This window comes from Aegilops tauschii, chromosome 7 (assembly GCF_002575655.3).
Source record: "Aegilops tauschii subsp. strangulata cultivar AL8/78 chromosome 7, Aet v6.0, whole genome shotgun sequence".
Taxonomy (NCBI): Eukaryota; Viridiplantae; Streptophyta; class Magnoliopsida; order Poales; family Poaceae; genus Aegilops; species Aegilops tauschii.
The window spans coordinates 505028504-505044071 of NC_053041.3; the positions used below are offsets into that span (position 1 = coordinate 505028504).

Sequence of the window (15568 nt, forward strand, 5' to 3'; positions counted from 1 at the left end):
TACAAGACGCTCCAAGCAAAACACATATCATGTGGCGAATAAAAATATAGCCTCAAGTAAAGGTACCGATAGACGAAGACGAATATTACCTTGGGTGCCTTGGGCATCCCCAAGCTTAGGCTCTTGCCACTCCTTATTCCATAGTCCATCAAATCCTTACCCAAAACTTGAAAACTTCACAACACAAAACTCAACAGAAAATCTCATAAGCTCCGTTAGCATAAGAAAATAAATCACCACTTTTGGTACTGTTGTGAACTCATTCTTTATTTATATTGGTGTAATATCTACTGTATTCCAACTTTTCCATGGTTCATACCCCCCGATACTAGCCTTAGATTCATCAAAATAAGCAAACAACACGCGAAAAACAGAATCTGTCAAAAACAGAACAGTGTGTAGCAATCTGGATATTTCAAATACTTCTGTAACTCCAAAAATCCTGAGAAATTAGGAAGTCCTAAGCAATTTGTTTATTAATCTTCTTCAAAACGAATCAACTGAAAAGCACGTTCCTGTGATTTATGAAAATTATTTTCGTGCGCGCAAAAGTTTCTGTTTTTCAGCAAGATCAAAACAACTATCACCGTAGGCCATCCCAAAGGTCTTACTTGGCACAAACACTAATTAAAACACAAAACCACATCTAACCAGAGGCTAGATGAATTATTTATTGCAAAACAACAAGGGAAAATATTGGGTTGTCTCCCAACAAGCGCTTTTCTTTAAAGCCTTTTAGCTAGGCATTGAAAAATTCAATGATGCTCACATAAAAGAGAAGAATTGAAGCACAAAGAGAGCATCATAAAACATGTGACAAACATATCTAAGTATAACATACTTCCTATGCATAGGAATTTTATAAGCAAACAAATTATCAAGGCAAACAAAAACTAGCATATGCAAGGAAGAAGAAAGAGACGATATCAATCTCAATATGAAGAGAGGTAATTTAGTAACATGAAAATTTCTACAACCATATTTTCCCCTCTCATGATAATTACATGTAGAATCATAAGCAAATTCAACAATATAGCTATCACATAACATATTCTCAACATGATCCACATGCATGTAAAGTTGACACTCTTCCAAAATAGCGGGATAATAACATTAACTAAAGTCATGACCTCTCCAAACCCACTTTTATCAAAAATTTCATAAGATTGAACATTCTCCAAATATGTGGGATCTAAAGTTGACACTCTTCCAAACCCACTTTCAATATTATTGCAAACATTATTATCAACCTCACATTCATCATGGGGCTTAAATAAATTTTCAAGATCATAAGAAGCATTATCACCCCAATCATGATCATTGCAATAAGTAGCGGACATAGCAAAACTAGCATCCCCAAGCTTGGGGTTTTGCATATTATTAGCACAACTGACACTAATAGATCGAATTTATAATAACTGTAGGGGATCGTTGCAGAATTTTAAAATTTCCTACACATCACCAAGATCCATCTATGGAGTATACTAGCAACGAGGGGAAAGGAGTGCATCTACATACCCTTGTAGATCGCGAGCGGAAGCGTTCAAGTGAACGGGGTTGATGGAGTCGTACTCGCCGTGATCCAAATCACCGATGACCGAGTGCCGAACGGACGGCACCTCCGCGTTCAACACACGTACGGAGCAGCGACGTCTCCTCCTTCTTGATCCAGCAAGGGGGAAGGAGAGGTTGATGGAGATCCAGCAGCACGACGGCGTGGTGGTGGAAGTAGCGGGATCTCGGCAGGGCTTCGCCAAGCTTCTGCGAGAGGGAGAGGTGTTGCAGGGGGGAGGGAGGCGCCAGGGGCTGTGGTGCTGCTGCCCTCCCTCCCCCCACTATTTATAGGACCCCTGGGGGGCGCCGGCCCTGGGAGATCAGATCTCCAAGGGGGGGCTGCGGCCAAGGGGGAAGGGGGGGTGGCTTCCCCCCCAAGCCAAGTGGGGCGCCCCCCACCCCTAGGGTTTCCAACCCTAGGCGCAGGGGTAGGCCCAAGGGGGGGCGCCCCAGCCCACTAAGGGCTGGTTCCCTTCCCACTTCAGCCCATGGGGCCCTCTGGGATAGGTGGCCCCACCCGGTGGACCCCCGGGACCCTTCCGGTGGTCCCGGTACAATACCGATAACCCCCGAAACTTTCCCGGTGGCCGAAACTGGACTTCCTATATATAATTCTTCACCTTCGGACCATTCCGGAACTCCTCGTGACGTCCGGGATCTCATCCAGGACTCCGAACAACTTTCGGGTTTCCGCATACTAATATCTCTACAACCCTAGCGTCACCGAACCTTAAGTGTGTAGACCCTACGGGTTCGGGAGACATGCAGACATGACCGAGACGCCTCTCCGGTCAATAACCAACAGCGGGATCTGGATACCCATGTTGGCTCCCACATGTTCCACGATGATCTCATCGGATGAACCACGATGTCGAGGATTCAATCAATCCCGTATACAATTCCCTTTGTCAATCGGTATGTTACTTGCCCGAGATTCGATCGTCGGTATCCCAATACCTTGTTCAATCTCGTTACCGGCAAGTCTCTTTACTCGTACCGTAATGCATGATCCCGTGGCTAACTCCTTAGTCACATTGAGCTCATTATGATGATGTATTACCGAGTGGGCCCAGAGATACCTCTCCGTCATACGGAGTGACAAATCCCAGTCTCGATCCGTGCCAACTCAACAGACACTTTTGGAGATACCTGTGGTGTACCTTTATAGTCACCCAGTTACGTTGTGACGTTTGGCACACCCAAAGTACTCCTACGGTATCCGGGATTTGCACGATCTCATGGTCTAAGGAAAAGATACTTGACATTGGAAAAGCTCTAGCAAACGAAATACACGATCTTTGAGCTAACTTAGGATTGGGTCTTGTCCATCACATCATTCTCCTAATGATGTGATCCCGTTATCAATGACATCCAATGTCCATAGTCAGGAAACCATGACTATCTGTTGATCAACGAGCTAGTCAACTAGAGGCTTACTAGGGACACGTTGTGGTCTATGTATTCACACATGTATTACGATTTCCGGATAACACAATTATAGCATGAACAATAGACAATTATCATGAACAAAGAAATATAATAATAACCATTTATATTGCCTCTAGGGCATATTTCCAACAATAACATCATTGCAATCATGCTTTTGATTCAAGGAATTATCAAGTATGGGTGCAATAGCAACAATCTCATGTTTAATATAGGGGACTATAGCAAATTCATCTCCATAAATATTGGCATCATGGCCACAAGAATAGCAAGCATCACACTCATCAAGGGAGGGTATCTCAATCAAATCATCGGAATCATAATTATCTATAGATTCATGCATATCATTATTTTCTTCCAAAACAACGGTAATTCTCTCAATAAATTCTTTGACATAGGCATTGTGAGCATAGTTTTCATAGCAATATTTAAGTAGGTCAAAATTTTCTGATTTGTAGAGAGTAATATCATACTTTTCAATCAAAGAAGCAACTTCATAAGCACCCTTAAAAGCAACAAATTCTTCAATTGTTCGATATCATAGTAACTGTAAACACCCTTTTCATTAGAAGATAAGATTCCATTATCATTAAACTCACATAGGTAGGGAAGGTGTTTTTTTAGGGTTTTTAGAGCAACAAGCAAAATCACAAAGTTCACAAAGATTCCAAGCATAACATAGCAAAAAAATTATTTGATTCCATAAGAGTCTCCCTTTTTCAGACAAACGGTGACGCACAAAATCAACATGCTCATCTAAGATTTTCCCTCAACTAAACTAGTTGGGGTTTCAGCACGAGCACATATGGATCAAAGATGATCAAAGTAGAAAACTTTAAGTGGATCCATAAGCTTTGTTTATGATTTTCAATAAACACACAATTATACCAAGCAAACGAGCAAACAATCCAAGTAAGACATAAGGGCAAACGAAAGAGACGAATGAAAGAAGGGTGAATAAAAAGGCAAATCTTTTATAAAATCATTTTAGAAGTGGGGGAGAGGAAAACGAGAGGCAAATGGCGAATAATGTAATGTAAGAGATGAGAGTTTATGATGGGTACTTGGTATGTCTTGAGTTGGCGTAGATCTCCCCAGCAACAGCGCCAGAAATTCTTCCTGCTACTTCTTGAGCTTGCGTTGGTTTTTCCCTTGAAGAGGAAAGGGTGATGCAACAAAATAGAGATAAGTATTTCCCTCAGTTAGAGAACCAAGGTATCAATCCAGTAGGAGACAATACACAAATCACCAATACCTGCACAAAATATCAAACAACTTGCACCCAACGCGATAAAGGGTTGTCAATCCCTTCACGGTTACTTGCAAAAGTGATATGTGATAGAGATAGATGAAACAAAACAAAACATAAAGTAAATATTTTTGGGTTTTTTGGTTTATAGATCTAAAAATAAAAGATTGCAAAATAGTAGATCGGAAACTTATATGGTGGAAAATAGACCCGGGGGCCATAGGTTTCACTAGTGGCTTCTCTCAAGATAGCACATAATATGGTGGGTGAACAAATTACTGTCGAGCAATTGATAGAAAAGCGCAAAGTTATGACGATATCTAAGGCAATGATTATGAAATATAGGCATCACGTCCGTGTCAAGTAGACGGAAATGATTCTGCATCTACTACTATTACTTCACACATCGACCGACTCCTGCCTGCATCTAGAGTATTAAGTTCATGAAGAACAGAGTAACACATTAAGTAAGATGACATGATGTAGAGGAATAAACTCAAGCAATGTGATGTAAACCCCATCTTTTTTATCCTCGATGGCAACAATACAATACGTGCCTTGCTACCCCTACTGTCACTGTTAAAGGACACCGCAAAATTGAACCCAAAGCTAAGCACTTCTCCCATTGCAAGAAAAACCAATCTAGTTGGCCAAACTAAACCGATAGTTTGAAGAGAATTACAAAGATATCAAATCATGCATATAAGAATTCAGAGAAGATTCAAATAATATTCATAGATAAGCTGATCATAAATCCACAATTCATCGGATCTCGACAAACACACCGCAAAAGAAGATTACATCGGATAGATCTCCAAGAACATCGAGGAGAACATGGTATTGAGAATCAAAGAGAGAGAAGAAGCCATCTAGCTAATAGCTATGGACCCGTAGGTCTGTGGTAAACTACTCACAGTTCATCGAAAGGGCAATAGAGTTGATGTAGAAGCCCTCCATGATCGAATCCCCCTCCGGCAGGATGCCGGAAAAGGCCCCTAGATGGGATCTCACGGGTACAGAAGGTTGCGGCGGTGGAAAAGTGTTTTCATGGATGCTTTTGGTGGTTTGGGGGATATATGTGAATACATAGGACGAAGAATTAGGTTAGGGGAGTCACGAGGGGCCCACAAGGCAGGGGGCACGCCCTACCCCCTGGGCGCGCCCTCCCCCCTTGTGGCCTCCTCGTGGCTCTTCCAACTCGATCTCCAAGTCTCCTGGGTGTCTTCTGGTCCAAGAAAAATCATCGCGAAGGTTTTATTCCGTTTGGACTCCGTTTGGTATTCCTTCTCTACAAAGCTCAAAAACAAGGAAAAAACAGAAACTAGCACTGGGCTCTAGGTTAATAGGTTAGTCCCCAAAATAATATAAAATACTCCCTTCGTCCCAAAATTCTTGTCTTAAATTTGTCTAGATACGGATGTATCTAATACTAAAACGTGACTTGATACATCCATATTTAGAAAAATCTAAGACAAGAATTTTGGGACGGAGGGACTAGCATATTAATGCATATAAAACATCTGAAACAGATAATATAATAGCATGGAACAATCAAAAATATAAATACGTTGGAGACATATCAGTGACCTTAGCACAAGGGGAATAAGGTGAAGACGTGGTCTTCTGAGTTCAATCTCAGCCTCCCTAACCAGACGTACAGTTGTCACAACAACTAGAACTGGTCTACCAAATCCTTGTCTTCACCAAGCAACTTGTTCTATCCCCTCCCTTCTTTAATTATGGTTTAGCTTCGTGAAGTCATTGCTTGCTTGCCTGCTCTGTTTGACTTTATTATGTGAAGACTTTCACTTCGTTCACTTGTTTGGCTTCATACTGTCTTCCTATTCTGATCTGTTCTACCTAGTAGCTATTTGTCTTCGTGCATTCATTGTTCTGCTTACTTGACTATGGCCTATCTAGTGTAGTTTATCTTCCGCTGCATATTGTGTAGGTGTTGTTTGATTGTCTGCCTTCGAAGACATTGCTTCTTTCGAAGACTTACATAAAAATCGCTTATTCACCCCGCACTAGTTGATAACTAGCACTTTCAATAGAACATGACAATTCTAGTATTTTGACCATGGAATTTTTTTGTATGAACCATGAAATTTTTTAGTGCATGTATCATGATAAATTTAAGTAATTCATCATGGCAATTTTAGTTTCTGGTTCATGGCAAATTTGAGTCATTGACTATGCATATTTAACGTAATTGACGATGAATTTCTTTTTAATTATGAACAATGTCAAAATTATTTCATGGATCATGGTAAATTTTAGTAATTCACCATGGCAAGTTTAGCTTATTTATTCTCCTTTTTTATAACATGTCAAAATTTACGTTAAATGTAGAAGAAAAAAGTAGTTGAAACATATCATGACAACTTCAGAGTAAACACCATGACAATCTATGTGCTATAGACATGACAACTTTGACCACCAAAAGATATCGTCGAAACATATCGATATGGGATCTAGTTTTGAAGTCCCCGTCACCACGAATTTAATGGTGAAAATGGACTTTTCAATCGAATTTTTCATTTAAGAGATAAAACATTTTAAAGTTTGAAAAACTCAAAAGATTCCTGCTCACATCATCTGTTTTTGTTCCTATTTGCATGTATGTGTGAAAGAAACAAAAAGGCGGACGTGTCACAATGGGTGGCTAGAAGGGCGTTTGGCCCGACCTACTTCAGGCCACACATGTGACACTTATCAGGGTCCTAAGAAACTATTTATTTTCCTATGAAATATGAAGGATAGGGAGAATTCCTCCATAGAATATGATTCTATTCCTACAAACCAAATAACTCTAAAGGAAGCTTTCCTATAGAAATCATGTTCTATGGAATTCCTACAAAATTCCTCGGCCGTAGCAGAGGGAACTGGATACGAGGAATCTGTTTTGGTTCAAAGAGGAGGGGGTGCAGATTAACTTTTTGTTTTTATTTTTGCCTCGTAAGGATTACATTAAAGATGTAATTAGGATGGCCGGATCACAGGATCTCCAATGCTTATGCGTGACAGGCTGGGGGCACTGGAGTGCAGTGAGGATATGGCTCACGCACCACAATTCTATTCTCCATAACATATACGGTTTAGATTATTTTAGGTTGTTTGTATTTATTTTCTGCAGAGATGTAAAAGGGAACCGCAAGTTTGAGTCAGTTGTTTCCACAACCTTTACATATACTCCCTACGTTTCTAAATATAAGTCTTTTTAGAGATTTTAATATGGACTATATATTAAGAAAAATAAGTGAATCTACACTCTAAAATATGTCTATATCCATATGTAGTCTTTACTAAAATCTCTAAAAAGACTTATATTTAGGAACGGAGGGAGTAGTTAGGTGCGTCCGTTTCAAATAGTTAGGTTATTTTATGATGTTTATAAACTATGTGTGTTTCGGCCATCGCACATTATCGAGTTTAGAGATCTTGTCAAAAATCTCTACTAGCGTGTGAGTTCCTGCGACGCGACGTTGAGGATATTACAAGCTAAGCCTATATAGTTCATCCACGTTATTCCTTTAGATTGAGGGGTTGACATGTTGTTTCTGGGGGAACTGAGATGGCATCTCTTTCTCTATAGGAATTCAGATGCATGTCATCTCACTTCCTATGAAATTCATATTCCTATAATATTCATATCCTACGAACCAAAGGAGGCCTAAAAGATTGACAAAATTGTAACTTTCAGTCTCCACTTAAAACAATAATATTTATATACGTTTAACCAGTACGCCCATTTTTATTTTCATTGCTATATTGTACAGAAGAGTAAGTTTCAGTGCCTGTAACTATATAGACCCAACAAGTATAACCTTTTCAGATTCAACATATATAACTAGTTGTTATTTTTCATTTCGTAGTAACATTATGTGTCATGATTTTTCGTAATACACAAACTCAACATGTCTAACAAGATGAAACTTCACATAAATGAAATATACAAGAACTAACTATTTCGGCAAAAACTACCTGATATTGCCCTGGTTCCCTTGTTAATATCGTTGGTCTCCATCAATTGCTCACAATCTTCAAATCAACAGCAGTTGTTATGCAAATATTTCTTCTACACTATTGTTGGTCTGAGATGGGAGTTTTCGGGACAGAGCAAGCGAGTAGAAGAACAAACAGATTCAACATGTCTAACAAGATGAAACTTCACATAAATGAAATATACCAGAACTAACTATTTCAACAAAAACTACTTGAAATTCCACCGCTTCCCTTATTAATATCGTTAGTCTCTATCAATCACTCACAATCTTCAAATCAACAACGGTTGTTCTGTAATTTTTCTTCTACATTATTGCTGGTCTGAGATGGGTGTTCTCGGGACAGAGCAAGTGAGTAGAAGAACAGACAACTAGGGATAAGAACACAAAGAAGAAGGACAAAATGTTTTGCACAACACTGCTATTTTAGTACTTTACGTTTCCAGCCACCATTTATAAAAAATATATGTATCGACAAATGCGCCCACTTGTACATGTATACCACCTTCCCAATTTACGAACCCATTACAGAGTTTTGGTAGGATGGAGGTTCTAACCTCCTTTTCGAGAAATAAAGGAAATATATAAGGTTTTGGTGAGGGCTATAGGATGAAAAGTACCCACTATACACAACCATGTTTGTGAATCATGGCGCAGATCAATGGCCCACAAAGTGCATGCATGGGCAGTTGCGTGCTTCAAATCCCCGCCCCCGGTTTAATCTCGTTTTTGTCATGAGACAAGCAATCGCCCTTCCAGATCCAGTGCTATTGCAGCCTTCAAATTGGCGAGCAAGTTACAAATTAGCTCTTTCCCAAAGAGAGCATTAAGATTATGTGCCGACGGGGCTGGAGCAGGCGCCGAAGCCACATGTGAGGGCACCAAAAGGTTGAAACGAAGTATAAACAGAATCTCTTCTGGCAACATTAGTAATTCAATCATGGAGCGGCCCCTATGCCTTCGTTGCCATTCTTGTTAGGAAGAAAGAGGGATCTTCGAGACTCGGGAGGTTTGCTACACCTACGGGTGGCTACGTGCTCAGAGGGGTTACGTACTGATTTGGCAGTGTTTAATTGGGCATTAGTGGGGTGCATGGGCCCACCCTAAAAATCAGGGGATGTTTGGTTTGGATAGAAAGAAGTTTCGTAGGATTACATAGATGGTCTATGTAAGTCTAGCATTTTTGGGAGACTCTGTGTGGACTATCAAGATTTATGGGTTGTATGCTAGTATTAAACACAACATGTTAATGAAGACGGGTCATAGGGAGGAGTACATAGTCTATATGTTATTACCTTCGTAATGGTTAACATATCATGCAACTTTCATTTATTTATTCAGATGTTGACTCCTTTTGTCTCGGGTTCCTTTATGTTGCAATAACGTATTCCGTTACCACACACACATATTTACATTGAGGTGTCTAAATCTAGGGAGCGACTAGATGTCAGTCGATTGAAAATAGAATTTGGTTCCGTCGACTGACCGAAAACTGTTTCAGTCATTCTCGCAATCAAATTAAGTTCCCAATGTATAGAGTAGGCCAGCTACTTAGCAGGCCCATTAGCAAGGAATCAATGTAATATGTCCATTAATAAAAGTCTCCCAACAATGATTGCTTGGGCCATGTGCGAGTGTCCTGCAGCATCTCAAGTGCTCTGCATGCCACACAATAGAAAAATGTAGCGAGCAAGCACGTAGACTGCCGGGCTCTGCACATGATGGATCCCATATATTTCAAGTTTCCAATGCTTTGAGGCTTTTAGACGGTCATCTTTTTCATTCCAACAGTTAGACTTCATAGATCCCTGGAAAAAATTAGACCTTCAGAGTTACTAAGATGTGTTGTATACAAAAAAAATTCAACACACATGCTACATATATTATTTTAAAAAGTGTGCTACTGCTACATATAACTTGCTAACATGTATATCAACAAAATGCCCAGAACTTCCAAATGGACAAAATATTAAATCAGTTCCCGAGGAAACTACATTGTTCTGCACATCCACTACAAACTCACAAGGAGGTGTGCACTATAAACCCAATAACCAAAGGAAGAAAAAGGCCCGTCACGTGAAATTTTAATAGTTGTGCTGGTGTTGCCTTAAAGAATAAATGAAGCAAAAAAAAGGTTTCTAAGAAAGAATAAATTAGTGGTATTTCTATTACCCTTCAATAAGAAAAACATATACACGAATTTAAACAAATAGTGATTTTGTCCATACAATTTACATAGAAATTGTGCTTTTTTGCAATATACAAAAATACACATATAATAGTGAAATATTCGTAATAAAAGAAATTTCCTAAGAAAGAATGAATTAGTGGCACTTCATTTACAATTAAATAAGAAATAAAATAAAACAAATACTAAATGAAAAATAAAATAATGAAGTTAGTACGAAAGAATGAATTAGAGGCTTTGGCATTACCCTTTAAGAAGAAATAAAATAAAATAAAAATAGATCAAAAACAAAATAATGAAGTTTTCTAAGAAATAATGCATTAATGACACTGGTATTACCCTTTAAGAAGAAAGGAAACAAAAAACTTAAAGAAAATGAGAAATTTGCACACAATTTACACAGAAATTACACTTTTTATAATATGCAAGAAAAGTATATAATAGTAGAATTCTCACTAGAAAGAAAGTTTCCGAAGAAGTAATGAATTAGTGACATTGGTATTACCAATAAAGAAGAAATAAAATGAAACAAAAACAAAATCAAAAACAAAATAATGAAGTTTTGTAAGAAAGAATGAATTAGTGGTTTTGGTATTACCCTTTCAGAAGAAAGAAAGGAAGTAACTACCAAAGCGAAATCACAGAATCAAAATAGTAATATTTTTCTAAGAAACAATGCATTAGTGACATTAGTATTAACCTTAAAGATGAAGAAAATGCAGATGAAATAATGACACACAATTTAGATTGAAATTGCATTTTTATAATATGAAAGAGTAAGCATACAATAGTGGAATTTTCATAAAAAATGTTTTCTAAGATGGAGTGAATGAATTACATACACATTACCCTTAAAGAAGAAAGTAAATTTAATAAAAAGCAAAAGAAAATAAAAACAATGAAGTTTCCTAAAAAATAATAATTAATGACATTGCTATTACACTTTAGGAAGAAAGAAATGAAAAAACAAATAGTGATAAAAATTGCACACAATTTACACATAAATTACGATTTTTTCTAATATGCAAGAATAAGCATATAGTAGTGAAATATTTGCAATATACAAAATTTCCTAAGTAAGAATTAATCATGTCACTTGTGTTACAATTAAATAAGAAATAAAACTAAAACTAAAACTAAAACTAAATAAAAGTAAAATAATGAAGTTTTTCTAAGAAAGAATGAGTTAGAAAGAATGAATTATTGACATTGGTATTACCGTTTAAGAAGAAAGGAAACAAAAAAACAAATTATTGACATTGGTATTACCGTTTAAGAAGAAAGGAAACAAAAAAATAAAAAAGAGAGAAATTTAAAAAATAAAAAAGAGAGAAATTTGTACACAATTTACGCAGAAATTGCACTTCTTTTATAATATGCAAGAATAAGTATATAATAGTAGAATTCTCAGAAAAAGAAAGTTTTCTAAGAAAGAATAAATTAGTGACATTGGTATTACCATTAGAAAGGAAAATGAAACAAACACTAAATCAAAAAAATAATGAAGTTTTGTAAGAAAAAATGAATTTGTGATTTTGGAATTACCCTTCAAAAAATATATGAAATAACTACTAAAACAAAATCAAGATAATGAAGTTTTCTAAGTAAGAATGAATTAGTTGCATTGATATTACCCTTTAAGAAGAAAGAAATTATAAAATAATCAAACAGTAACAAAATTTACACACAATATATATACAAAATTGCGCTTTCAATAATATGCAAGAATATGCATATTGTAGTGGAATTTTCACATAAAATACAATTATAGTGAAACTGCGCTATTTTAGTAGCAAGACATAAGCACATAATAGTGCATTTTTCACACAATTACAATTTATACACGTATTATAAATTACTTACGTGTATATATTTTGTTCACCCAACATCCAAAATATACCCAGAAAAACAGACAAAAAACAGAAGCAAAAACACACACAAACAGCCTAATATGAAAACACTTAACAGGCTTAGCCCAACAAGAAATCGACCGACCCAAAATAGGAATCAATCAAAAAACGTCCGGGCCAATATAGGACAGCACACACAACAGAAAAGAAATAACTAGCACGCATCTTGGAGCAGCAATCAATGATTAAAAAAGTCAACTGACCCAAAAGTTAAAACCCAGTCAGCTGACATGTAGCTAAAGTGCTAAATCTAAGTTACTCCTACATGCCCAGCCTAAAACAGTATCCCCTCCGATCCATCTCACTTACCACGGAGTACACCTTTGTAGTAGCAACATTGCCAAACTTCTCGTTGGCAGATTACTGATCGCAAGAGATTCAGACGAAGTGCAGACTACTGATGCCTTGGGAAGGAACCGGACACACACGGCGCAGGGACACCGAGCCTACTACATCCTGCGCCGAGAGAAGCTTCTGCGCAACGGCGTTCATGTTCGGCCTCCTGCTGGGATCATCCTCCACGCACGAGCCAGCCACCTCCAGCATCACCGCCGCCTGCAAGCGGTTGAAGTCGCCGAGCAACCGTGCATCCACGAACTCCTCCAGCCACGGCGCCGACCGGTCACCTTGGCATTCCAGCGTCTGGTCCTGGAACCACGCTACGATCTCCTGTAGGTTCACGCGTGCCTGCTGATCACCTCCGGGCACGCCCTCCACCGCCGCCCATTCGCTGACCCTCTGCCCACGGAGCAGCTCGAGGAGCACGACGCCGAAGCTGTACACGTCGGCCTTCCCGGTGATCGGGAGGCTCAGCGCCCACTCCGGCGCCACGTGCCCCCTCGTTCCCAGCTGGACAGGGGACGGCGCCTTGCCGCACGCGTCGTCTTCCCGGCTCAGCAGCTTCACCAGGCCGAAGCCGGTGATCTTGGGCTCCAGGTCGGCGTCCAGCAGAACGTTCTCCGGCTTCATGTCGCAGTGCAGGATCCACTCGAGGCACTCGTGGTGCAGGTAGGCCAGCCCCTTGGCGACGCCGACGGCGATCTTGTACCTCGACGGCCACCCCAGGGCGGGCTCGCCGCCGAAGAGGGCCTTGGCCAGCGAGCCGTTCTCGACGTACTCGGAGACGAGGAGCCTGTGCGAGCGCTCGGAGAAGAAGCCCCATATCCGGACCAGGTTCATGTGGTTGATCCGCCCGATGACGCTCAGCTCCGACCGGAACACCTCCTCGGCCTGCGGCGTCGTCACCTCCACCAGCCGCGACACGGCCACGTCCCGGCCGTCGTCCAAGACGCCCTTGTACACCGCCCCCGAAGCGCCCCTCCCGAGCTCCTCACCAAAATTGCAGGTAGCGCTGGACAGTTCGTCGTACGTGAACTTCCTGAAGTGGCTCATCGCCAAGGTGTAGCCATCGTCGTGGACGCGTTGGACCGCGGCCGGGTCGGCCCGGAAGACGAACAGGTAGCCGGCGATGATGACGACGGCTTCCACGACGAACAATCCCCCGAGGAAGCTGTACAGGTAGACGAACTTTATCTTGCTGCCGTTGTAGTTCTTCAGGTGACGGGAGGGCGAGTAGCCGACGCTGGCGTTTCGTTCTTGCGTGGTGCTGCAGTCATGGCCGTCGAAGCGCAAGCGCAACACGGACGACAGGTTGAGCTTCTTCTCGACGCGTGTAGGGACCTTGAAGTACATGAACTGAATGGGGTCCGAGCTCCGACCGTTCCACAGAGAGACCTTCGTGTAGCAGAAGCCGCCTCCCCCCTTCTTGTAGGCGAACGCCTCGCATCTGCAGTCGTCGATGCACAGCTGCCGGCACTCATCGATGGTGGCCTTCTGACGGAATTTTTTGTCGAACCCCCAGTAGTCCACGTTCGCCAGCTCGGCGAAGAACACGTCCTCGCCGCACTGGATGTCGAACAAGCGCCGGCAGCCTTTGCTCCAGTCGCCGGGGTCGCTGGGCTCGAACCCCTCGGGGCACGCGCAAGCCGGCCCGGCCAGCCCGTATGCGCACACGCCGTACCGGCCGCAGATCCCGTGCACGCTGCACTGCCGCGAGAGCGCCGCCCACGTGGCGCGCCAGACCCCGCCGCCGGCGACGTCGAGGCTGTACACCCGGAGGTTCCCGTCGTAGTCCAGCGTCAGTCGCCGCATGACGTGCCCGGCGGCGCCCATGTCGGAGGCGGCGAACCGCAGATTGTCGGTCGCCGAGAAGCGGCCACGGTCGTCGAGGCGGCCGAGTCGGCTGCTGTTGAAGGCCGTCCGCTTGTTTTCCACCCACGTTTTGAAGGGGTCCGGCCAGTAGTTCATGTTGATCTCCGGGCCGTCGTAGACGAGGTTGAGGATGTTGAAATTGTCGAAGTAGAAGCTGAAGTAGCCGGAGGACGTGGAGCCCCTCGCCTTTGCCGACACGAGGCGCGCGCGCCGCGTGATGAGTTGCCCGGGGAGGAGCGTGTCGGTGGGCCAGTCGAAGCTCTGCCACAGGGTGCGGCCGGTGGCGTCGGACACGACGAGGTTGCCGGTGTCGAGCAGCTGCGCACGATCGGCGCCGGTGCCGCTGGTGTTGGTGCTCCACGTGGCCAGGCCGTCGAAGTCCCGCAGCACCAGGGTCCCGTCCACGAGAAGCTCGGCGCGGGAGCCCATGCCGTTCACGGGGGCGTCGCGGTTGGCGGCCCACGCGAGGGTGCGCGGATCGGCCGAGGCGGTGAACCAGACGGCGAACACGTAGGCGTTGGTGGCGACGGGGTGGAAGCCGCACGAGAAGTCGCCGCTCGGGGACACCAGGGCGTCGTCCCCCACGGCGATGGACCCGCGGCGCCACAGGATGCTCGTCCGGCGCCGATCATCGCTTGCCGCGAGCGCAACGCGAGGCAAGGTCGCCGCAGTGGTGATCACTAGGAGGATTGCGAGCGCTCTCATCATGATACTACCAGCTCGCGCGCCGTGGTCTTTGTTTTTCCGGTGTACGTCTCGGTACATGTGCACCAGAGCTAAGCTCGTCGAGTTTTTATGCTGGTCGACGCCATTGACGTTATGTTTTGGCGCCGTAGCAGCCATGGACTCAGTTGCTTTCCGTGACCAGCCTCAAGTACATGGACTTGTGTGATTCCAATGTGTTTAGAATTATTGCTAATTCCATCTTAACATCATTGTACACGTAGGAGTGCGTTAGCAGCCACACTTGCGTGGGTTTGTGCTTGACCAAGCAGCCATTTTTGTT

The 15568-nt window shown here is 42.4% G+C and overlaps 1 protein-coding gene across 1 annotated transcript; it reads right to left on the reverse strand.

The window, feature by feature from the left end:
* Nucleotides 1-11863: 11863 nt before the first annotated feature.
* Nucleotides 11864-15373, reverse strand: LOC109780268 (putative receptor protein kinase ZmPK1). Its single transcript, XM_020338857.3, has one exon. The coding sequence runs from the start codon at nt 15325-15327 to the stop codon at nt 12730-12732; it is 2598 nt and encodes an 865-aa protein (XP_020194446.3). The 5' UTR covers nt 15328-15373; the 3' UTR covers nt 11864-12729.
* Between the last annotated feature and the right edge of the window lie 195 nt (nt 15374-15568).